Source organism: Cyanistes caeruleus, chromosome 20 (assembly GCF_971803275.1).
Source record: "Cyanistes caeruleus chromosome 20, bCyaCae1.hap1.1, whole genome shotgun sequence".
Lineage (NCBI taxonomy): Eukaryota > Metazoa > Chordata > Aves > Passeriformes > Paridae > Cyanistes > Cyanistes caeruleus.
This window is the reverse complement of record NC_141720.1, coordinates 5,008,457-5,033,418: the sequence shown is the minus strand read 5'-3', so window position 1 is coordinate 5,033,418 and position 24,962 is coordinate 5,008,457. Positions and strand designations below refer to the sequence as shown.

Genomic DNA, 24,962 nt, shown 5'->3' with positions numbered 1-24,962 from the left:
AAAGCGGCGACTCCGCCCCCGCTCCCATTCCAGCCAGTCAGAGCGGAGAACCTCCCGCCGCCGCGCCAATCGGAACGCTCCCGGCTCGGGGATGCGGCGGCGAGAGTGGCGGAGCGCCACGGAAAGGGACGGGGCGCACGGCGTGAGTTCCTATTGGCGGACGCTGACAGCACCCCCACCGCCGCCGCCGCCCTTAAAGGGGCCGCGTCCGCACCCCCGCCCGCCGAGGTGCTGCCGGTGCACACGGACCCTGTAATAACTCCCAGCCCTTTTAAGAGGCGCAGAGCGGGCGTCACCCGGCGGTATAAAAGGCGGTGGCGCGGCGGGCGCGGTGACAGCGGGGGCGCGGTGCGGCCGGGGGATCTCCGGGGCCGCCATGGAGTTCAACGTGAAGAAACTGGCGTCTGACGCGGGGGTTTTCTTCTCCCGCGCCATGCAGGTGAGGTGCGGCGAGTCTTCACGGCAGCAGCACCGCCCGGAGGCCGCGGGGTGGGAGGCGCAGGGGATCCGCGGGTCCAGGCCCTGGCGGAGCCGGGGGGGGGTTGCTCGGCCCCGGGGAGGCCGGAGCGGGAGATCGGAGCTGGGTGGGTCTGGCTGTGTGAGCTGCAGCCCCCGGAGCATCACCCGCAGATGCTTCACCTCGGGATGTGGGGCTCGGGGGTGCTGGGGCAGGTCCCAAGGGAAGAGCCCCAGGGATGGTGCTCGGAATGGGGCGGGCAGTTCGGAGGGATGTTTATGCCTGGCGTTTGCTGACCTCAGAGAAAGCTGTGTGATCTGGCATACGGCTGCTTTGTCCGTGCCCAGACCCACCGGGAAGGGATGCAGAGCTCTGGAACAGCTGCCCAGGGAAGCCGTGGAATCTCCCACTCTGGAGATATTCCAAACCCACCTGCATCACCTGCTGCAGGTGACCCTGCCTTGGATGGGATGTTCTCCGGAGGCCCTTCCAACCCCAGAATCCTGGGATTCTGTGGGATGGTCCCTGTTGGAGGTGCCCTGCCCCTGGTCCGCACTTCAGCCCCAGCAGAGCAGGAGATCCCAGGCCCTGGGAAACCCTGGGACGTGCAGGGGATGGGAAGGAGCTGCTGGGGGCGAGCAGGTCGGGCCTCACGGGGCTGCTGAGGCATCAGGACCACGCGAGGAAATGGCAGGAGCTGGGTCGGGGGGGTTAGATTGGAATTAGGAAAAGGTTCTTTCCCCAGGGTGCTGGACAGGTTCCCAGGACAGTGGTCACAGTCCCAAGGCCTGTGGAGCTCAAGAAGAGTTTGGACAACACTTTCAGGCGTGGGGGGATGCTTGGGACCATTTCTGTGCAGGGCCAGGAGTTGTACTTTGATAATCCTTGTGGGTTTTTCCAACTCAAAATATTCTGATATTCACAAACTTGAGATCAGGAGCTTCTGGGGATAAAGTGACTCCCTTGAAGCTATGAAGAAATTTGGGTACACATGAGCAGCAGAAGTGCAGCAGGTGCTGAGATGGAGCTGCTGAGTGTATTCATTTCTTGGGCTTGACTGGAAAACTGCTCTTGTTTGGCCAGGAGAGGAGAGAGGCAGGTCAGAACCGCTTGGGATCCTGCCTGGAAAGTGAGGTCCAACTGGTGACTCCGGGACTGGGCTTCTTACTCTGCCTATTGTGTGGGGGCTGGTAAACAAACAGAGCAGAGCTGGCTCGTTCCAGACCTTCTGTGCAGTGGAGTAATTCTGGCTCTGTTGAGGACTGGTCTCCTGTAAGCAGATATCACCTCCTGTAACCATGCCAGTGAGTCATATGTTATGAAAAAAGGAGATATTAACTACAGGTGCAAAATAGGGAGCAGATGGGAAGCCTAAAGATGCTGTTCTTGTGCAAATGACCTTGGATGCAGAAGAAATGCTGGGAAGAAATCTTATGTTTAGAAGCTTTGTTGTAAGTCTATGATAAGTGTTTTTTAGCTCCAAGGCGTAGGAAGGAGACAGGCCTGGGAACAGTGTCTGCACACAGTGATTCCAGAGCAAGGAGGCGTTTATAAATCGTGGCTTCTGCCTGCTACACCTACTCCACTGTCTCGTACATGAATATTCATATGCCTAATTACAGTAGTAATTTATTGAAACCAAATGAGCACTGGTACTTGTGGACATCGAGCAGGTGTGTAAGGAGGGGGAACTGGAAGGAAAGAGATCTCTGAGGCTGAAAACCACCTCATGAGGGGTCACTACTGGAGGAATTCAGACTTTTTGGGTGCCCACAGAACCCTGGTGTGGGTGAGCCCTGCCCCATCTCCCTCAGATCCAGCAGTGACAGCTGAGGTCTGCTGTGGGCAGCAAGGGCTCTGTTTGTAGCACTCTTTAGCACTGCAAATCTTCTAGGGTGGGAATAAGCTGTCTAGAAAAAGCTCTTTTCTGTAGCATTTAGAGCTGCTTCCTCCAGCTCCAGGCATTTAACAAAGTGATGTTTTACTGGAACTGCAGCAACTGGGAGATAAATGGACTGGCCATTTTGTGCTGTTCCACTCAGGCAGCATTAGCTCCTGCTGGCTGGCAGAGCTGTCTGACCAACAGAGAGGAGCTTCACTTGAACTGGAATTAGGGCTCAGCCTAAGGGAAGGGAGACGGGACATGGTCAGCACAGCGCCTCTGGGCTGGCTCAGGGCAGGAGCTGGTTTGAAACCTGTCAAATATAACCCTGTGTAGGTGCTGGAAGAATGATTTTGGACTAGGCTCCTCATGACAAAAGAACCCAAATTAAAACAGCTCAAACCCACTGCCTCTTTTACGTGGCTGTTCCTTGCTCAGGCTTCAGTGACAGGACTCCTCCAGAAAAGCAGAGCACACAGCTGGGGTGGGAAAGCAGTGGACAGCTCTGGTACCCTGGGAGTGGGGAATGAGCTTCTAAGCTTGGGTAGGGGAGGGTACAGAGTTTGTGTAGGATTCAGCATTCACCTGAGCATGGCCTGTGTTGACACTTGCAGCCATCAGATCAGTACTCTGAGGGGATGCAGCACCTGCAGACACTCCTAACAGGTCACTCTTCATCCTCACTTGAAGAAGGGCCTCTCTCTTTGATCAGGTGCACCTTCCAGTTACCAGTAAGTGGGTGTGATCCCAAACCTTGGCCAGTGGAAGCTGTGTGGCCACACATTGGATGTCTCTGTTTGAGATAGGCTGTGAGCCAAGCTCTTCCAGGGAGGTCTGGAAATAACTGTAGGTGTCTGTCTTTTGTCAGTTCTGATGTAAACAGGCTCTGGGTGAAGATACCCAAGTGTGAATACAGCTTTTGGGTGCTTATCCCCCCCTGATGTCATTAGTAAAACAGCTAGAGGCTGATGTACTCTAGCTTGAAGCCCCTGCAGACAGACAGACTCCCCCAGCTCCCTGAACTCTGGTGATAAAATAGATTTTTATCATTAGCAGATAAAATAAACCCTCTGCTTGCTGACCTTATTAGTGTTCATACTTTAAAAGTTGAGACAGCAGAAGGGGACCTGAGGCAAGGATAAGGTCTTGGTAGGGACACAGCCAGGACAGCTGACCCAAGCTGCCCAAAGGGATATTCCATACCACAGGACATTGCTCAGCAATAAAACCTGAGAGAGAGGAGGAGGTGGGACATTTTATAGAGCACTTTTGTCTTTTGGAGTAACCATGACATGTACTGAGGCCCAGCTTCCCAGGAGTGGTCACACATCACTTGCAGATGGGAAGAAGACAAGAAAATCTTTGGGTTTCCTTTGCTTCCACACACAACTTTTTCTTGATAATCAGCCTTTATCTTGAAATATGAGGTTTTTCAATCTTATTTTCAACCCCCCCTGTTCTGCTGAGGAGAGAAATGATAGAAAGACTTGGTGGCACCTCACATCCAGCCAAGGTCAGCCCACTACCACAATGTTTTTCCTCTCCTAAATGCTGTGCTCGTGAGTTAACCAAGCTGTCCTTGTTAATAGCTTCCTTCTGTCCTTTAGCACAGTTTCACTTGGCTCCCAGCCTGCCTTTCCTGACTCCTGGTGACCAAATACTTGGAGCAGACTCTATCTGGTCCAGAGTTGCTCAAAATCAGGTAGTTTTCAGCTGCTGACTGTGGCTTCTTTCCTACTGCAACCCTGTGCAAAGAGGGAGCCAGACTTGCTCAGCTGTGCTTTTGATCACCAAAAGAGCAAATGTTACTGTGTTTTGGGCATTTTGAGCTATTTGGAGGCTTTGAAAAACCCCACAGTCTAAATCTACTGGCAGGTACAGGAGGCTATTCCTCATTTAAATCTCCTGGCCCTGGTTTGATCTTTGTAATTTAAAGTGGGAAGTCATAAATAACATCCAGTTGGATAAAATGGGGACCCTGCAAGGGGTACAAGGGCCTGAACTCTGCCACCAGATCCTCTGCAAGGGGGCTGCAGCCACCCTACCAGAGATCACAGGGCTGGGGTTTTATTCCCCTGACTTAAGGAGAGGAAGGTGCTGATGTTTTCAGCATGGGCTATTTTAAAGCCTAACTCTGATGTCCTTTAATCACAGGCCCAGCCTGTCTGATCTGTACTTGTACTGCAGCCCCCTCCCCAGCTCAGCACTGCTTGCTGACCCTCCTGACATCCCAGATGTGTGTCTGCCAACTCTCTTGGGGGAAGGGGCTTTTCCCCAAGCTGTGAATGCTTAGGGCAGCTGCCCTAACTGCAGTCCAGCATGCCTGTTCTCCTTTTGGGCCTGTGGCCCAAGTGCTGCTCTCCTGCTGGGTCACCCTGTTTGCCCACCTGGGCCCTGATAAAGCATTTCTTGTTCCTGCTGGCCAGCCAAGCCTCCCAGAGGAAACCCAACCTTTGGCTGAATTATTGATGTCCTGGAATGCAGCACAGCTCTTTTCTTCCTGGAGAGTGAGAATGGCACTGACAAAAGGCTGCCCTGCATTATTAAGCACCTGCTCTGGGTCAGCTGCAAGGATGTTTCCTGCAGGGGAACAGCCTCTCAGCACTGAGACCTGGCTCATGATCCCAGGATGCAGATCTGGGAATTGGTTCAGGACTATTGACCCAGTCCTCAGGTTCTAGAAAACAAATGGGAGTAGTTCTGCCATGGCAGGATGGAGGAGCTGCAGGTTCTCAGCACTGCAATTGTCTGTGCTCTGCCAGCCCTGTCTCTCTCCCAGGGGATCTGCACCAAGCCTGTAAATCAACTTGACAAAACAAAGTATCACTCCCATTTGTGGCAATCTGTTGTAAAAGACAGCAATGCTTCTAGTCTGGGAGCAGCAAGATATAAAATACTCAAAATCTGTCTTTTTACAGTCAGGAGGCTTGAAGGTATGATCGGTTCATTTCTCCCACATCTCTTGGTGTCACAATGAAATCTTTTCAATCAGATTTCTGGGTTACAAAACCAGATTTTTAGGAACAGAAATCCTTTACAGGGGAGTTCTGCCTGAAGTGCTTGAGTAGCCCAGTTTCATAAACTGCTGTTCTTCTACCCTTCTTTTCACTGGGCAGCCAGGTAAGAAGGGACCAGCAGCTGAGACCTGTTGTAACCTAAAATCTCAGATTTCCACTTGTACCAGACAAAAAAAGAGCCAGCTCATAGATCAGTGTAACTTACCTGTAATCTCCTGTGCTGGCTGTGATTCCAGGAGAAGCACAGATCTCATGGCAGGCTGCTCCTGCAGCAGGTGTTCCTGCTCTCCTTGCATTTCATGGCACATCCCCACTACTGCTGTGCAGTTGGCTGGGTTCTCTCCTAGGTCTAGAAAGTCACATTAAAGGTCAAATTGAGCTGGATCAGTGACTCTGTGCGCAGGGAGAAGGAGGAGGAGGTAGCACTGGGCAGGGATAGCCCCTGCAGTGAGGCACCAGCCCCCCAAGGCTGTGCCTGGGCTGGGTTCAGCACATCCAGCTCCTGGGCAGGGGTCAGGGAGACACCGAGGGAATGAAGTGTCAGTGGAGTCACAGCCTCCAGTGCCTTGCACCCGACCTTCATGCACTCCTTTCCAACCCTGAAAGAAAGCCTGAATAGGAGGCTGTTTTCTGGCCTGACCCTTTGGAACCAGGGGCTGTGACTGAGATTCCTGCCCATCCTCCCCTTCTGGCATAGCCCCCAGGCTTGTTGTGATCCTGGTGCTGCCCCCAGCCTTGTCACAAGACAAACAGCTTTAGTGCCTGACTTGAGAGAAGAATTGAGTTTCTGAGTCCTGGCAAGTGCTGAGCTGTGACCCCTGCACTGAGTTACACAAAACAGCCACAGAGGACAGTGATGCCAAAGATGTCACTTGCTAATAAAGCAAAGGACCCCAGAACTGGAGTGGTTCAGGATAGTGGCAGTAGCACTGTGGGGATGCTGAAGGGCTTCAGCAGTGATCTGGCACTGCAGCAATGCTGTAAGAAGCTGACTCAATTCAGCTAATAAGAAGCTGGGTTTAGGTTTGACAGCTCCAGGGCAGATGCTGATGCAGGATAAGCCTAAACTGCAGGAAAAAAGAGCTGGACTTGAAAGTGAGATGAGGTCTCAGAATGCTGTCTCAGAAAGGGGGGCGAGAGAGACTGATCTTTGCATCAAAGAGTCTTGGCTTGTTTAGGAAAGATCTCAAACAGATGACTCAAGAATTGGTGCCAAATACCTGGGAAGTCCCAGTTTGCTGCATGGCAGTGACTCAGCCCAGCCTGGCAGAGTCTGAAAACAGCCCTGGGCTCCCAGCAGTGGCAGAGGAAAGCAGCTTCAGCCACCATGTGTGATCCCCAAAGAAATCACAGACCAAACAATACTCCTCTCACCCTGAATCTGCTTTTACTCTTGTCCAGCAATGGCCAATGGACCATGGCAAGACCTAGGTAAAATTACATGCCAGTAACCAGGGACTGCTGCAGGAGAGAGCAGGACATGATCCCTGTCCCTGCAGCTGAGGATCTGTCCCCACCCACATCTGGCAAAGCACTCCACTGGCTGGAGCTGAATGGTGCCAAACAGGTCACTGTGTAAACATACCTGGAGGGCTTGTATATCTCAGACATCTGGTAACAGGACTCCAAGGGCTGTTTACCCCTGCTCTGGGCTCTCCTTATCTCACTTTGTTCCCAGCACTGGGCTGGGTGGGAAAGGAAAGAGCTGGCCAGGAAGCCTTTCAGGAAGGGCAGCAGACACCAGATCAAGATCCCATGGAAGGGACATCTTGGCCCATGTAGAGCTGAGCTCTGGTGTAGGCAAGCAGAGAGGAGAAGGTACCAGCGGTAAATCAGACAGGAGCTGTATTTCATCTAAGAGCTTTAGCCAGGCTTTAATCTTTGTCATCTGTGCCAGTATTGCACAGTACCATGTCCTGATGACTCAGCAATGGCATCAGAGACCATTAACAAGGGTTCAGGGACAGCTGGAGCCTCTGTAGGGTCCCAGATAGTACAGCTGTCCAAAGGGTCTTTTAGCATGATCCAACAAGATGCTGATTCTGTCAAGATCAGGGAACTGTGCTTAAAAGTATACTGAAGTTGGCCAAGTTCACTGAAAGGAGCAAGTGGGAAATGGGGATGGGACAAGAGGGAATGTGCTCTTCTCTCAGAAATCCCTCAAGGAAGCATTGGAGGGTGTCCAGGCCATCTGAGGCTGCATCTCCAGACTGACAAACCTGGTCAGATGTCACTGCCCAGCATGAAAACACTGGAGACTTGCACAGCCTAGTTCTCCCTGCTGCTAATTTTAAACTTAAAAGGAATTGTAGAGGGAGGGATTGTCCATTGCCAGTATGAATCTGAGTGCTGAGAGTTGGACAGTGCTATATTTCAATTCCCTGCTTCAGAGTGTGTCCCACAAGAGTCACTTGCTGGAAGTGGTTTTATCTAAATTCTGAGTTTGAGCCTCCTGACTTCAGGTGGTAGTGGCATTATTCCTGACCCCTTGGGTTTGCAGGATGCAGTGTTGGTCAGTAGGAAATAAAGGGATTTTGCACCTTCCCTCACGTGAAGCTGTGGAAGCCACGTTCATATTTAAATAGATCCTTCACAACTAGAGTATTTTTGTACTAGACGTTATTAAAAGTTACTTATTTTGGAACACCTCTCAAACCTGGAGTCCATTTTTAGCCCAATGCTTGTTCTACTCTTGGGCAAAAAATTTTCCCTCTTCCCCTGAAAGATGGCCAGGAAAAAGAATGACACCTTGAAGGATTTTTAGCTCTATTCTAAGGTAAATACACAAGACAAAAGCAGCTTCACTGTCCCTTATTAGCTCTCTAACACACTGTAAATTTGCATTGGAAGAACAGACCTAATGACTGCCTTCCTCCTGCAGTTTACTGAAGAAAAGCTGGGCCAGGCTGAGAAGACTGAACTTGATGCCCACTTTGAAAACCTCCTGGCCAGGGCAGACTGCACAAAGAATTGGACAGAGAAGATCTTGCGTCAGACCGAAGTTCTGCTACAGCCAAACCCCAGTAAGTCCAGCTTCTAAGGCTTGAAGGAGAAATGTCACTTGCAGCTCAGTGCTGAAAGACATGGCCTCTGGCAGAGAACCCTGTGGAGTTCCTGGGGCTTGGGAGAAACTTGTCTTTGCAGGCCGTGTCCTTCTTCCCTGCATGGCTGAGAGCACCTCCCAGCCTGGCAGTGCCTGGGGCAGGGATCTGCTGTCCAGTGCATCACTGAGGACTGCATGGGGTGGGCTATCATGAATCCCAGTTCAGGGACCCTCTTTCAGCCTCCCTGGTGTCCCCATTCCAGGTGCCAGAGTAGAAGAGTTCCTGTACGAGAAGCTGGACCGGAAGGTGCCCTCCCGGGTCACCAATGGGGAGCTGCTGGCACAGTACATGACAGAGGCAGCCAACGACTTTGGCCCAGGGACACCTTATGGTAAGTTAGCTGGCTAATGGAGGAGTCCTGGAAATCCATCCCTTCCCAAGAGAATATCCCCAATACAGTTTTGCATTGAGATGTGTGAAGCAGGCTCATTCCTGACCACACAGAGCATCTTTCTGCTCTTAAATCCTCACAGTTGTCCCTTCCTGAGGGAGTTTTGGGCTTCTTTAAGCAGCACACCTGCACAGAGATACAGCCTTCACTTCCAGCTGTCCTTGCCCCTGCCATGAGCTTTGTTCCTGCTCTCCAGATCAATAGTTGTTCAATAGTGAGTCCTGTTACAGCCAGAGCAGCTGTAACTGCATCTATAGCAAACACTGCCTAATCAATTCATGTTTTCTGCTCTGGTGCTTTTTAATTTGCTGCCCTGTTCCTGTGCCTCTGTTTTATGAGGCAAAAAAGGATCAGTCTGCGCAAGCTGGTAGAGCAGTAAAATACATCAGTGGCATAAGTGCCTCAGCAAATAGATAAGATCAGAGCTGCCCTGGGAGCAGTGAAGAGATGCCTCAGGCCAGCAGCAGAGTGGGTAGGGCTGGAGCTGCTGTGGGACAGGCACGGTCACCTTGCCCAGGCCAGGGACGGCTGTGCCTGTGTCCCCAGCTCTGCAGTGTGGCAGCTCCAGGTGAGGTGGCTGAAGCCAACAGCATGTTAATTGGTTCCTCTGGAGCTGAAGGTTCCTGTTGTTGCAGGAAAGACTTTGATAAAAGTTGGAGAGACTCAGAGGCGCTTGGGTGCAGCAGAACGAGAATTCATCCGCTCTGCCTCCATCAACTTCCTGACGCCACTGCGCAACTTCCTGGAAGGGGACTGGAGAACCATCTCTGTAAGTGTGGGAGCAGGGAAGGGGAAGCTTGTCACGTCCCTGGAGGCAAGGAGGGCAGGGGGAGAGGGAAACAGTGCTAAAAGAACCCCTCTTCTTTCCCTGTGATAAAGGATGACTCCATACCTTTCCCCTTAAAGAGTGCAAGGATGATGGATTTCTAACCCTAGATCTGCTCAGGTTCCCCCTCTGATAGGGAAGAGTTGCCAGGTGATGTGGATGAGGAAAGTAACTCATTCCCCACTCCTGCAGCTTGTGGGCACCACCCAGCACAGGCTGCCATTTCCAGGAGGTTATCCTGTATCCCTGGCAACCAGCCCCAAAACTCTTGCTAAGGAGACGATCATAGCAACTGGTTCTTTCTCCTTGGCATGTTTTAATAAAGAAATAGATTTGATTCCTAGGTGATACCACAACCCCTCCTCAGCCCTGCTTCTAAACAATGTGCTCTGACCCATCTCCTGTCCCTTCCAGAAAGAGCGGAGGATCCTGCAGAACCGACGCCTGGATCTGGACGCCTGCAAAGCCAGGTTGAAGAAGGCCAAAGCTGCCGAGGCAAAAGCAGCGGTAACTCCTCCCCTCATTTCCCTCCCTGTCCTTCTGGCCCCAGGGCTTGGCTCACACGGTCAAAAAATTAGGTTACCCTGCTGTGTCCTGTCTCTGGCAGGCAGGGATGGGGGGAGTCCTCATGTGGGATGGAAGGGAACTGGGAGCAGGAGCCATGTGCCTGTTTGTGAGATGTCCTCCCTTGGGGGAATTGTTGAAGCAAACAGTTCTGAGCTTCTGGAGGCTGGAAACTTGCACTTGACCCAGACTCCTGTCTCCTGACTGATCAGGGTTGCTGGATGAGTTGTACTAGTCACTAACAGGCTGCATCTTCTGAGGACTTGCTGATTTTCAGAGGGGGATCTTAAACCAAGCCAAGAGAGAGCTGAGCTGGGAGGTGCACAGGGCAAAGGCTGCTGGAGCTCTGCAGCAGTCCCAGCCTGTCAGACTAGTTAGGATTCTGCCAGCTCCCAGGCAGGAGTGCTTTGGGAGCCTCTAAGGGGTGGTCAGGGTCAGACTGGCTACCAGGTCTGTCCCCTGAGCCTCTCCGCTCACTCAGCTCATGGTGCTCTAGTTACAGGCTTATCTTGCTTGGCTTTGGGGAATTCATCACGCTGGGCACTGGTGGGTTCCCTGGAGGGCCTGGTTGGAGCTGGTTGTTATCCTGTAGAGCTCTGGCTGTTGGCACAAGGACCTGCCAAGTTCTGCTTTTGCCTTTGGGCCAGGAGCTCAATTGGCAAATGTGTGCAAGTCAGAATCAGCCAGTCCTTGTCAGTCAGTCTCTGGGATACATGGGGATACCAGCCCAGCAGCCCTGCTATGAGCCTGTTTCTAACCATCTGCCAGCTGGGCCTCTGGCCTTGTCTCTCCCTGGGTAGCCAGTTCCCAGGTGTTTTCCCTTTTCTCCAGCGCCAGTTACATCCAAGGCAGATGGGGAAGCTGTGCTAAGCTCAGCAGCCTCCATCAGTGGGTCTGACAGTGCTCAGGACAGCTGTGAACAGAAGTAGTAGCTGCCCTTTAAAAAAGTCTCCTCTAATCAGTCAGGTCCCCCAGATCCTCTGAAAGTAACTTCAGTAACTTCCCCATTCCCCTTCTGGAGGGGACAGTGCCCCCAGTCTCAGGGGGAACTAGTGGCCACTGCTTTATCTCTAATCTCAGATCAAAGCAGGAATTTAGATTCCTGAATTCACTCCTGTGCTTTCTACCTTCCCACCCTCTTTACCTTGCAACAAGGAGGTGATCCCAAGGCCTCTCACCTGCACACACCCCCCTGGTTTAGGGACTCCCCTGTAGGTGGAAAAGAAAAACTTTGTTTCCCACTGGAACTTTTGGGGTGCCCCAGGCAGGTGCAGAGCCAATCCAGGCTTTCCAAGGTGTCCTCCCCAAGCCAAGCCTCAGAGTAGCAGAGTGGCTGAAGAACAAATTCAGTTGCTGCTGTGGGGACCCATCTCTCACCCAGCTCAGCTTAAAGGTGTGGTGCCTGGGCTCTGGGTGCCTCCCTGACTGCTGGATGACAAGGTGGAAGCTCCCAGCAAAGGGGAGAGCTGCTTCCCCTGCTCTAAACACCTCATGTAGATCACAGCATTCCCTGTAACGTGCCTGGAGTCCTGTGTCACACCTCCCCATCCAAGCTGAAGTATCCCAGCTCTCCCAGCTCACCTCTCTCTTGCTGCTCTTCCCCTCTGTAGCAGATTCGTGTTCCCACAGCTTCTGTCTCCTGATCCCCTCGAGCGCTGCTGCCCAGACCCGTGAGCTGCTGTGGAGCACCTGGGCTTGTGCATTTCCCACAGACTCTGTGCTTTGTCCTTCCTGTTGATGCTGTTTTGTTTACTAACCTTTTTGTTTTGTTTTTTTGTAATTTGCTCAGTGTGAGGGAGATGTGAGTATTGATTGTGCTAACAGTGCTGTGATTATTTTTTTCTTCCTTTAACACCTCTCATTGTCTCTTTTCCATTTTTAAAAAGAAAATTCATAGCTCCTTTGTCCCATTGGGACTGGCCCTGCAGCATGTTCTGAGCGTGATCAGGGCTGTGGCTGCCTGGGGAAGGTGCTCCAGAAGGATGGGAGTGTCAGAGACCTGCCTGCAGCCCCTCTGGAGCACCTCTTGGGTCCATCCACATTGCCTGCAAGCAGTGCTCAAGAGGGGCAGGGGCTCCCCTAAAGACCCCCTCGGGCTCCTCCAGCTGTGGGCAGGAGGAGGTGGGGTTGGGTGGCCAGTCCTTCTCTGGGAGGGCAGCCCAGAGACAATGACAGGCAGGATGATTCTGGTTGTGCTGCTGTTCTGCCTCTTTTCCCCATTACCAGAGTGGAAGGGGGAGGGAGGTGGGTCCCTTTTGACCACTGCTTGCAAATACAACTTCTCCATGCACAGAAGTACAAGAGAAGCTTGCCTCCTTCATCCCATGTGCTGTGACTAGTTTTGGGACTCCCTGGAGACCAGGGAATGGGAGGAGAGGTTTCTTCAGTTGATCTTCAAAAAACAAAAAGCATAAGGAGCTATTTCTGTGAAACATCCTTTCTCCCCACAGGGAGGAGTCCAGCCTACTTGTTCTGCTGGTCTCAGACCTCAGTGGTGCATTTTTCTCCCTATGTTCAGGTTTAACTTGCAATAGGAATTGCTCCTCCTTATTCCTTCCTCCAGCCATCCCTAAAACTCTTAAATGGTATGAAAAAAATAAAAATAGTTGGGACTGCCTGACTGCTCTTCCACACACTGGTCACTCATTCCAGCCAGCTGCTTGGGGCCCAGCAAAGTGGGTCAGTGTGTATAAGTGGATCTGGGTGACTGCAGAGATTAACCTGGGGGAGAGAAGGAGGGGCCTGAGGGGATTAAGCCAGAGCTGGAATCCAGCAGGACTGTGCCAGCCCTCCACAGCAGCCACTGTGCAGTAAGGGCTGACCAGGAGGATTCCTGATGTCAGGCAGCTCCTTGCTTTGTCTCTAGGTAGTGCTACAGTCGAAGGCCATGCCAGGAGGATGCCTGGTCTTAACTGAATAAAAGCCCACATTATGTGGTTGTTAATGAGCCCATAACTATGTGGGGGTGGACTGGATCCATTGCAGTTCCAGTGAGGAAATCTGTGGAGTGTTCAAGTCGTCGTGTCCCAGGGCAGAAGTTTAGCTATGGAGAAGGTGGTTTGGAAGTTTCCTGATCTCTGGGATGAAAACTCCTATGCTGCCTTTGGTGAGACCTGGCTTGGCTAAGCCATGTGCCTTCCTGAAAACAGCAGATCTGATCTGGCTCTGTTAGGAGGAAACAAAGCTTGGAGAGAGTGAGAGCAGTAGAAGGCACTGTGGAAGGAAACACTCCTCCTTGCAGTGACTGTAGGCAGGAGACAAGGGGAAAGGAGGGACTGAGCTAATGCAACGCAAGCAAGCTGCTGCTCGCAAGGGAATGGGAAGGCCTTTGGGGTTGTGGTCTATGATACCTGTGAGTACAGGCAGAGTTCCTGACACTAGGAGTGTGTGCTGTACCAGGTGTGACTGCACAAGCCAGTCCACCTCCCAGTGTACAAGCCTGGCCGTCACACACCACTGCTGAGATGTCAGGAACCCTCCCTCCTGCCTCTCATCAGAATCCAAGCAAAGCTCCCAGCACAGGCAGGAAAAAAGCAGCTGGTCTCTTGTTCCACCCAGTGCCCAGTGACTCCTGTTGACTCCTCTAGTGCCTTGTACATGACACTCTATTCCCCCCCAGGCTGTGCCTGACTTTCAGGAAACCAGACCTCGTAATTACGTGCTCTCCGCCAGCGCATCAGCGGTAAGATCACCTCCTCCTGGATACTGCCTCCTCCTGGATATTGCCTCTCCAACCTCTTCCTGCCCCTCTCTCTACCTGACTTAAACTCAGGCCTAGTGCTCTGCTGTTTTCAACATTTTAATGTGACATGGTCTGCCCAGGGTTCCTCTGACTCAGCCCTGAGGATTCCCATCACCTCTGTGGGGGTGCCTGCTCAGGGTCTGGCCCTTTGCAGCTGGGTTTGCTTTCCAAACCAGCTTCCTGCCAGCCCTCTTCCACATTTCTAGTGGGGATCTTCTGATGGGTTTTTATTGCTTGGGGAGCAATTGAGAGGAACAACCTCCAAGAGTGGCTTTTCTGGATGGTTCCAGCTGTACAGTGGCAGTATCACACTGCCTGATCTGTACCATGGTGTCAGAGTCAGAGGCTTTGAAGCTGGTCAAGAGAAGCAAAGGTGGAGGAATCTCTCTGCCACCAGTGTCAATAACAGTGGAGGTTTGTCTATTCTGCAAACAGAGGTTATTTTATACCATTTCATTGTGTTGGCAGCTGTTCCACAGCCAGATGTGCCTGGGGTGGTGAGCAGCCTGCTGTATCTCCACTCTGATGCACTGAGTGGTTGTGGCCAAGCAATTGACTTCCCACACTGTTCATGGCTCCCCATTGCACAATGTCACATTTCTCGTTAAAATGTTGAAAACTGATCATCTTGCTTCCTAACTAGCATTCAGAACAACACTGATGCCTGCTAATAGAATAATCTGGGATAAACAAAGTGCTGGGGAGTGGGATCCACAGCTATGAAAAAGGACAGCCCAGCCTTTTCTGAAACAAAAACCACTATGGAAACAAGCTGGATTTGGTTAATGGGAAACCCATCCCATTTGGAGACAGAGGTGTGTCTGAGCTGACAGCATCAGTGTTAGTTCCTAGGGGGATCTGTCCTGACCTTCTTGGAGGGTGATGCTGGGATCAGAAATAGCTTTGCACAATACCTGGAAAACGATTTCCATCAATCCCAGGCTCAGTGATGAGTCCTGCAGAAGAAGCTGACACTGGTGAGGCTGCAGCAGCTGCTCTGTTCTCTTGTCTCCTAGTGCAGCTCCGAGCCAGCTTGTGGCTCTGGATTTTCCCTTGGGAAGCTGTGTTCCGAGGGACTGCAGTTAAGTTCTGGGAGACCCCGGGAAGAGAAACTGGGCTTTCCCTGCCTCTGAACAGACCAGGAATAAAGCACACCTGAAGACAAGCATTTGTACAGTGTGCATTGGTACCTCATGGAGTGCCCAGACCCTCAGTTGGACACATCCTGCCCTCACCAAAAAGGACCTTGTTCTGCTTCTGCTCTATTGCAAAGCTGCTCTGGGGAGCAGGTGCCACATACAGGAACATAACAGGAAAACAGATTTTGTGAGGTTTTTTAGCCAACAAGTGTCTACCCTGGGACATCTGTGCCTAGTTCAGTGCTCCCTCATCAGGCTCTGCTGGTGCTGGTGGCCCTGGGCAGCAAGAGCAGGGCTCTGGGAGAGCAGCCAGCACTGACCCGATCGGGTTTGGTGATTGCACGGCAGGGCCTCCTACCAGGAGTGCCTGTGGGAAAGGTGCTGCTCCCTGGCTCTGAGCAGGCAGGGCTGCTTTGCTGCAAGCTCTCAAATCCCAGCATTCATCCCAAGGGGTCAGGCACTGCAGCAAGGTAGGAGCTCTTCATCCTGTTGCTCTGCTTTTCTTCCAGGCCAGAGTCCTTGTGCTACTTCTTAGTGTGCACTGACAGTGCAGAGCAGTGGCTGCTGCTCACCTCGCTCTTGAGCTCGGCTCCTTTCTGGAGGGAGGGGTTGGTTATGCCCAAGGTAACAGCTTTGTCTTACAGGTGAGCAAACAGGTCAGCTCTCTCCTGGACCACACGCCCTCAGCCGGGCTGATTTGGATTCTAAATTTACATTGTTGGTTTTTGGAGAGGTGGATAACACGGTGCTTTTATTTTTTTTCCCTTCTGCGACAGGAGGGCTCAGATGGAATTAAATCCAAGAAAAAAAGCACCTCCCTTGTTTTGAATGAGTTGGAGGCTGAGGAGCCATTTCTCCTCTCTCCCACACTGACCTTTTGTTTTTGTGTAAGAAGGTGTACATGAGCTGTGCAAGCCTAAATATCCCTTTCTCTCAGACCCTGCCACGTGCTGTACTCCTAGGAATGATTCCAAGAAAAACATATTGGGTACCTTGATGAGGATTCCTCTGGCTTGAGCTGGGGTGCAGGAAGACAATAGCAGATTGTGGCCTTTTCTGCTCTCTGAGCTGTCCATAAAAGGATCCACGCAGAGTCTTAGACTAGGGGTAAATCTGGGTAAAGCTGGCCTGTCCCAGAACACCACGGGGTCAGTTCTGGAGGTGACACAGCAAAGGCAACAGAAGAGAAACAAATCTGGCTACAAATTTGATGGGTGTTGCACTGATTAAATGGGGCTGCCGTGGTTTAAGTACTGTCCACATGAGGAGGAAGGCCTGGGATCAGAGGGGAGCTTCCCCTTGTTCTTATATTAAACCTTGCTCCAAAACCATGGGGATGTGCTGGCAAAAGCCTTGTGCCACAGAAGCAGCTCAGAATCTGTTTCTCTGCTTCCTGCAGGATGTTCCCACCACCTCATTCCAGAGTAGGAGCTCTTAGAAGGGGAAGGGATTTGTGTCCCCACACATGGCTGGAATTGGCCAGGCCTTACTCAGACCAGTTCCTGATTTGCAATAACAAAACATCCCCTTAAAAGTAAAAGAAAACCTCCACCTTAGCATCCAGACCAGTACCATAATTCCACTCAAGTAAGAGATGCCAGTCATGGAGCAGGGAGCAATCCCATGAGCCTGGCAAAACACCTTCCTGCTTCAGCCCCTCCCCAGTGCAGGCAGGTCCTGGAGGTGCTCCTTATATTGCCTGCTGAAGTCTCTCTGCACCTGAGGACAGTTGGTGAGCAAAGCCCAGCTGGGAGAGCCTGGTCCAAACACAGTCTGCTCTCCCTCTGACGCTCATGTCCAGCACAGGTGCCCCCAGTGCAAATTCAGCTGTGTCTGGTGACCTTCCCTGACCTGTAGAGGTGACACTGGGTGGGGAAGCTGAGCTCCACAGGGGTCACTCCCCTGGCCCCACGGGTGTGGGTGTTGCAGGCAGGCTGCTGTGCTCCCGGATCCAGGGGGATTTCACCTTGCCAGGAGGACTGAGGCAGACTGAAGAAAGGCCAAGCCAAGGACCTCTGGGAAGGATCAATGTGTTTTTCTGCCTCCTCTCTCCCTTTGCCATTGCTGTGTGTGACTTCTGTTCATCGTTTCATGTCCTGAAGCCAGATCCCACAAGCAGCTGGAGGTATCCAGTGTTCTGCTACCTCAGGTGTGCCCCTTGGATGAGGAGAGTAGGAAGGAGAATAGGAAGGAGTCGTGTGATGTTTTGCCTGGCTCAGAGGCAGCATCCAGCCCCTGTTTCCTCCCTGCTGTGGCTGAACTGGCCTGTTGGCAGTGCAGGCTGGGTGGGTTATCCCCTTTCTCTGGACCATGGGTGAGGAACACTGGCCTCTGTGTGGCCTGAGCTCAAAAAGCTCACTTGCCTCCCCACAATCCTAAAAGAAAGGCTGTCCTTCAACACCAACCTGTACAGCTTCAGCAAAGGGAGCCTTGCTGTGCAGAGGACTCTGCTGTTAACCCTGTTTTTTTCCTGGAGCCCATGGAATGCAGTGGCTGTAGCAGCGCTGGCAGGGAGCAGAGCTGGCGTGCTGCTGGCTCCGGTGGCAGGGACTTGCTCTCCCATTGCAAAACTGAGCTCGAGGGTGCAGGAATGAGGGGAAGGGGCATGGATCTGGCAGCTGCTGCTGGGTGAAGGGCTGGCTTGTCCCTGGAGTTGACCTGCTGTGTCCATGGAGTGTCCCTGCCTGTGGGTGATAATGCCGCGCGCTTCACGACGTCTCCAACACTGATCTCCTTTCCTGTTGCTCTGTGGCCCCTACAGCTTTGGAGCGACGAGGTGGAAAAAGTAAGTACCCAGCTGGAATTGTGCTCAAACCTTCTGGGGGTGTTCAGAGGATGGGGGTGCTGAGGAACCCTTCCTGCTCATCAGGGCCCATTGTTGTTGTGTGCCCCAGCCCTGATCCCTCTGTGTGGTTCAGTGCAGCTTGGGATGAGCCGTGGGCCCGTTGGCTGTCCCTGGTGGGAGACACTTCCCCAGCATCCAGGTGTGTGTTTGTGCTAAAAGGAGGCTCAGAACCCTGCACTGTGTGACAGGAGCAGAGGTGATGCTTGAGGTGTGACCCAGCTCTGCTCCTGTGGCCAAGGCTCTGGTCCTCCATGTGCCCTGGTAGCCTAATCCATCCAGCTGGCTCCACACAGAGCTGGAGCAAGGACAAAGCATTTCCTGTGCACAGCCCCAGCTGCTGCAGGAACCAGCTCAGTCAGGGGGAGGTTTGAAGCCTCAAGGAGTTGATTCTCTCTGGTTGAGCTGCACTTATCCTTCTGATCCATGGAGGCTCTGGAAGAGAAGTGTGACTTGTCCATGATGGAGGGCTGAGACCAAGGTGGGCTCTGTGTGGAGCTCCAGCACAGCATGGAGTGTGCAGAGACACCTGGGATCCTGTCCCTTTCACACCTCGAACACCCCCAGCAGGCATTGCCATGAAGCCTGAAGTGCAGGGTGGCAGAAGTTCCTGTGTGCTGTGCATGGCAGCAGCCTGTTGCTCCAAAGGCATCTGCAGAATGGACTGGCTGTTCCTGACCCAGCTCTTCCTGTTTTTAAATCCTTTGGTCCCTCAACCAAATAAGCTGGCTACAGTCAGCTATGAGCATGCAGGGATCTGTTCCTCTCCCCTCTCTCCTTGGGCTATTCTGCTTGGATAGACTGAAGTATATAAGTAAGTGTTGAAGTTCTCCATGCCTTAGAGAAGCACAAGACTGGAAGGGGCTTCCCAGGTCACCATCCAGCTCTGGCTTTATAGGAAAATACATCCTGCAACTTCTCAGATTTGGTAGAGAGAGGCAAATCGCAGGCAGCACCAAATGGAGCTGGATCTGCTTGGCACAAGTTTAAATAGCTCTGAATACTAGAGTCTCAGCTCTGTTTACCAAGAATCACTTGGTGTTTTGAAGGCATTGCACTGGTATTTCCTGTTACATTCCCCCTTCTCCTTTAAATAATCCCCTTCACACAGAGGATGCAAGAAAATAGATCAGTTGAGTTGCAGCTTAAAATAGACAAATCTGATTAAAAGACAGTCAAAGCGTTTCTTTGTTGTGGCCTGGCTCTACACTGGTAGTGCTGGTACCAGATGAGAGCTGTGCTGGCCCCATCTTGTGCTGGGAACACTGGGTCTCCTCTGGGCTCTCCAGTGATGTGGCCTCTGCTCTGAGACTGACAGCCTGGGTGGATCAGCCCTCTGGGCTCAATTCCACACGTGTCAGTCCTGTGCCAGAAGAGTCAGGGTGAACCCCTGCTCCAGGACAGCTCTGATGGCTGCATGCTCCTGGAGGAGGGCAAAGGGTTCTCTTTCCAGTGAGCTGGAGATGAGTGGGTGTCACTCTTCTGTGACCAGTCACAGCACATCCCAAGAGGGCACCAGCACTGGTGCTGCATGCTGGAGAGAACACATGGGGATGCTTGTCACCCCTTTCCATCAGCAGGAGGGAGAGCCAGCAGCAGAGCGCTTGGCTGCTCCAGCACTTCTGGAGATCTCCTTGTCAGGATCTACCTGGCTATTCTGGTACTGCAAAACTGCCCCAGTGCAAATGCACTGTTTGGTGAGGGGGAGAGAGATGGGTCTCCACTGTGAGTCTGTCTCTGAATTCCCAATGCCTGCTGTAGAGCTGCCAGCTATTCACCAGTGTTTAATTTCTCCTAGCTCAGAATCAGTAACTAGCCCCAAAGGAGACCCTTGGGTAGAAAAGCTGGATTGGGATGTTCATCTCCATTGCAGATTTAATTAGCAGCAGCAGTTTGGTAAATGCTGTCTGGCCTCAGCCTTTGTTCTCTGGTGTTAAAAACAAAACCACTGCACTTCCAGAGAGAAGCCTAGGGAGGCTGTGACATTCCTGTGCCTACAGGTGCAGAAATGGGATCAAAGGGATTGGAGCTGCCATGGGACTGATTTCTCACGTACCTCGGGATTAACAAAGTCTCCCCATCTTCATGGTCTAGTCTTGTGGGAGTAGGAGCTTCCATGCTTGATGCATCGGTTTTGAGCTGCCATGCCATCACCTGCAGTGATCCCATGTAGAATTAAGAAGGAATCGAGCTGAAATACAGCCAGAGGTCTCTGGCATCCCAACCCAGGGTCTCTTTGGGTTGCTGCTCAGTGTCACAGCTGCAGGTGGATCCTGCAGCAGCCGTGCCGTGCTGCCAAAGGGGGGTGTGGAGGTGGGGGGCTGCAGAGGCAGCACAGGGCTCCTGCCTTGTGCTGCCTGAGCCCCCATCCTGTTTGCAGGCGGAGCACGAGCTGAGGCTCACACAGACCGAGTTCGACCGGCAGGCAGAGGTGACCCGTCTGCTGCTGGAGGGGATCAGCAGCACACACGTGAGTCCTCCTGGGCACCCGGGGCTGACAGGGCCTACAGATACTCTTGGCTCCTGCCAAGAGCATCGTGGAGTCCTGCATGTGAATACAGGTAGAAGAGGTGGTAAATTTGGGGCACCTCAGGGGAGCAGTAGCTGCAGCAAGAGAGTTTCTGTGCCTGGCAACCAAACTCAGTCAGGCTGATGGTCCTCGTTCCCTCCAGGTGAATCATCTTCGCTGTCTCCACGAGTTCGTGGAATCTCAGACCAACTACTATGCTCAGTGCTACCAGTTCATGCTGGATTTACAGAAGCAACTGGGCAGGTAAGAGAATAGACTGCTTTTACTTCTCTGAGGGTTATTGATCTCCTTACCCCCAGCTCAGGGCTCTTTCCCCCTCCCACGTTGTAATGTTGGGCAGAAGTTAGAAAGTTCCCTCACTGGAACTTTATAACTCTGACAGAGTTCTGAGTTTACAGGGTGGTGACCAGTCTTGGTGGTGGTGGTGCATTTAGAGCAGGTTTTGCCATTGGATTTTTACATTCCTCTCAAAGCACGATGGCCATGGGAGTTTGAACATTCTTCCTCTAAATTAGTTAAATCACACAGGACTCAAATTCCTGTTGCCAAGCGATGAGACTGAGCATGTTCTGCTACAGCAGAAACAAATCCCAGATTCCATATTCCATGCTGCTGGCTGCACATCCCATGGGGTGGGCTGGGATGTTCTGTCTGCTGCTGTCTGACCCAGGAGGGGCTGTTGCCTCTGCGTGCTCACTCACACTCCTGTTCCATTCTTTTTCCATGCCTGCAGCTCCAAAGGAGAAATGTAAGTATGATACTGGCCAGGAGGAGCTCTGAGGGCTCTCCCTCCCTCAGTGACTCTGGGGTCTCCATGTGATCACTGCCAGGACCAGAGCAATATCCCCTTAGAGAACTGAACCTGAGCTCCAGTCCATCTTCCTCTAGAGAGCCTGCAAAGCCTGGGAGCCTCCAGCTGTGGCATCCAGTTCAACAGTGTCAGTGCCCATCCCTTTCCAGAAGAATTAACAGGCAGAACAGAGTGTGTGAGAGCAGGGTAAGGACACAGCACAATGGACCCAAACAGAGCTGAGAGCAGCACCTGCCCAGCTGCCTCTGTAGTGCCACACATCAGTCTGGTACTCTGCAAGTTGGTGAAACAGAGCACTGGAGTCAGAATAGGCAGACAAGTGTCTCCTGCTGCTCAGTCTCAGCTCCTGAGAACTGAGGGTGTTTCCCCACTGAAGGGCAGTGTGGCTATGTTACAGCTGGGTATGTAGGCTGCAACTCTTGAGCATCATCTGTGCAGAGCAGCTGCTGAAAGGAAGAGCTCATTGGGGTTCCTCAGGCTGGAGCTTCACTGAACTGTGCTTTTTTCTCCTGTGGAAGATTTTCAGGCACGTTCGTAGGCAACACAGAATCCGCATCTCCCGCAGCCGCTGCCTCTCCTCCAGCTGTTGCTGCTGCCACACTCCAGGCTGTGCCTACAATTCCAGTGGTGCCCACAATTGTTGGGGTGCCCAACACCGTGGCAGAGGGTGTGCTGAACCCCAATGAAGTCAAGCCTCCTGCCAGTGGGACACGCAGGGCCAGAGTCCTCTACGACTACGAAGCAGCTGACAGCACCGAGCTGGCACTTCTTGCAGATGAGGTTGGTGGCTTTCCTGAGAGTTGGATTTGGCTGTAAGTGCCCAGCAGCCCATGGTGTGCCCATCAAGGACTTTGGCTCCTTTTCCTGCCCCTAAAATCTGCTTTATCAAACTAATAGAGTTCTTTACCTGGATATCAGTATCTGCTGAATTGCAGTTGTGCTCACAGCCATTTGCTATTTAACATCACCCAAATAACTCCTCCTGTTGAAGCCCAACTGTACCCAAAATAAAACACTGCAATACTCAGTGTCATCACTGTGACCCTCAAATGCAGCTGCCTTATCCAGAGCCATGGGATATTGCCTGGAGGCCTGCTCTAATCATGCTGAGAAAAAAAGAAAAATCAGCAAGTTGGACACTCTTCTGTTCTCTAGACTGAACTTCTGTATTCAGAAGGGATGACACAGCAACATGTAAAGTCAGTTTGGAGAATGAAAAAGCAACAGGGACATCACTGGGCAGTTTTCCATAGATCTTGTGTTAAAACTGCAGATAGCTCCAGGGAAAGGGCACAAGTGCCTGCTAAATGAACTTCAGGAATTACTGTTCTTTCAGTCCCCATCTGACTGAACTTCTTGGCTCTGTCTGCACAGTAAGGTTCTGTCTAATGTGCTGTCTTCTCTCCCCAGATGATCACTGTGTACAGCCTGCCAGGCATGGATCCAGACTGGCTCATAGGGGAAAGAGGGAACCAGAAAGGGAAAGTTCCTGTCACTTACTTGGAACTGTTAAGTTAAATATTAAGGAAGAAGAATGTACAAGCAGAATGCACCCCTCATCTGGCACTTCTAATGCGGATTTCCTCATCCGAGACCATTGCTCTCTTCAGGGTCGACACTCCATTGCTAATACAGGAATTGTGGGAAAGAAGTGGGAAAACTCTTATGGTGAGGTTTTGGGAAAGGGTTGATGGCACCCAAGACTGAATTTGTTACCTACCAGTGCAGCCTGCTTTGAGGTTAGTCCCAATGGCACAAGATTCCTTGATTACTTTTTCCCTTCCCTGCCCTAGTCTTGTTCCTCATGGTGGGGAGGAGCTGTGTCCCTCAGCAGCTGCTCACCAGTTACATTTCCCTGGTGTCTGGTGTGGGTTAGTGCCTGTCTGCCCCTCCTCTCTTCTCCAGCAGCAGAATTGCCCAAGTCCAACCATTGAGCATTCCAGTAGGGAAGTGTCCCACACACCCCCTCTGACATGTCCTGGTACGTATGGCAAGGCTGCAGTTCAAATTCAGGAGCCTTTTAAAGCCACCCACCCTGCTCACCTGGGGGAGACCAGCAATGCACAGCTGGCCAAGAGCCATAATCACTGTCCTGGGGCCTGGAGGCTCCCACCTACCCTTGTCCCCTGAAGCTGGAAGATTTCTTTGTGGAGACCAACCTGCTACCGTAGGGCCTAACCCCAAACCTCCGTGCAAGGGACCATGCATCTTGCTTGCATTTCCTCTGGGAAATTGCTCTTGGACTGCAAAGTTTACAAGCCTTTTTACAAGCTTTGCTCCCTGTGTTATTGTCCAGGCTTTTCTTTCAGTGTGTCTGTCCAGGCATGTTTTAGCCTGACTTTATTTCCACCCTGAATCACTGGTTTAATGAATGTTTCCCCTCCCATGTCAGCAGTGAACAGACTTGGTGCATCCTAGTGCAGAAAGGAACAGTCCCACCTGCTGTGACCCCCAACAAGGAGCTGTTCTTGGCCATACACACACCAGGACCCAAGCTGTCCTTAAGGGATGGGGAGGTTCAGCTCAGGTGTGTGTTTGCTGCTCACTCTGGAATGAACTCCTAGCTAGAGCTCACCTAAAGGACTTCACATGATGTGTCACAAGTTTTCCACTCAAGCTGGATGGAAGAGAAACTCACCTGCACCAAGCGCTGTTCACACCCTTCCCCTGGGTATGTCAGAACTAACTTTGCTTGTTTCTTGATCTTTTGCACTTTCCCCAAAGGTATCGTGACCATTCTAATGTAACAGGGCACTGAGCACCTGTGTTTGTGGGGCTCATGGGTTTCAGCACTTATTTGCCAATAAACAAACTGCCTGACCTCCTGCCTCAGCATCTTCTGTGGGCTCAGGGCTGTCCTTGCTCCCCAGCCACAGGGCTGTGGGGACAGGCAGGGAGACAGAGGAAGCAGATCAGGTGAAAGCTTCAGGGCTGGAAGCTGGGGTTAAAAGCAAAACAAAGCTGCTCATCCTTCCTGTCCCACCTGACACTCCCAACACGCTGTCAGGGCCTTGTGGTTCCTTTCCCAGCTGACACATCTCAGTTGTACTACAGCTTCAGGGGCTCTGAGAAACAGCAGCTCCTCCTGCACCTGAAGCAAAAATAGAGCAGCAGGATGACTTCAGCTGCTGAGAGACCCAAGTGCTATTCTAGATCTAACAGACTTTTTTAGTTGTTATGGAAACTAGATCTGCTGCTAATCTAAAATCCTGAAGTCTCATCCCTAACACCCAGCTTGGAAGGAACTCCTGGGAAAAGCAGCTGGTGAAATGCTCTGTAATGCAGCATTAATAATGCTTGGCTGTTCTAGTTAGAGAGAACAGGGAAATCAAACGATGTTGCTGTTCTAGTTAAGTTTTAAAACTGCCAGGACCATCACTCTCATAGTCTTGATCCATTACAGATCTGCCTATTTCCCTTCCAGCATGTGTATTTTCACCCAGGCCAGTGACATCCCCATTCCCCTGTTATTCCTCTCCTTGGTACATTAAAGAAGCAGCAGCTTAATGAAGCAGAAAATGGTCTCTTCCCTCAGAGCAGCCAGAAGGAATTCTCTTCCTGGCACCAGCACTCTGTTCTCTCTGCAGTAGGAAAAAAAGCACATGGAAAATGTATTGCTACTCCTGACTCTATACAGGAAAGTGACAACTGTGCTGC

At 51.8% G+C, this 24,962-nt stretch overlaps 1 protein-coding gene across 7 annotated transcripts; it reads left to right on the top strand.

Moving 5' to 3' along the window:
- Positions 1-8: 8 nt before the first annotated feature.
- Positions 9-24,126, top strand: SH3GLB2 (SH3 domain containing GRB2 like, endophilin B2). Of its 7 annotated transcripts, XM_086858071.1 has the most exons (12): positions 68-439; positions 8,238-8,379; positions 8,663-8,791; positions 9,487-9,620; positions 10,092-10,184; positions 13,861-13,923; positions 17,884-17,907; positions 20,345-20,434; positions 20,637-20,737; positions 21,228-21,242; positions 21,824-22,085; positions 22,716-24,126. In XM_086858071.1, exons 1-12 carry the CDS (start codon positions 377-379, stop codon positions 22,821-22,823), a joined length of 1,224 nt encoding a protein of 407 aa, XP_086714197.1. In that variant the 5' UTR covers positions 68-376; the 3' UTR covers positions 22,824-24,126. The 7 variants fall into 7 exon arrangements, with proteins under 7 accessions (XP_086714203.1, XP_086714197.1, XP_086714199.1 ...); XM_086858073.1 differs by lacking the exon at positions 13,861-13,923; XM_086858072.1 differs by lacking the exon at positions 21,228-21,242.
- Positions 24,127-24,962: the final 836 nt, after the last annotated feature.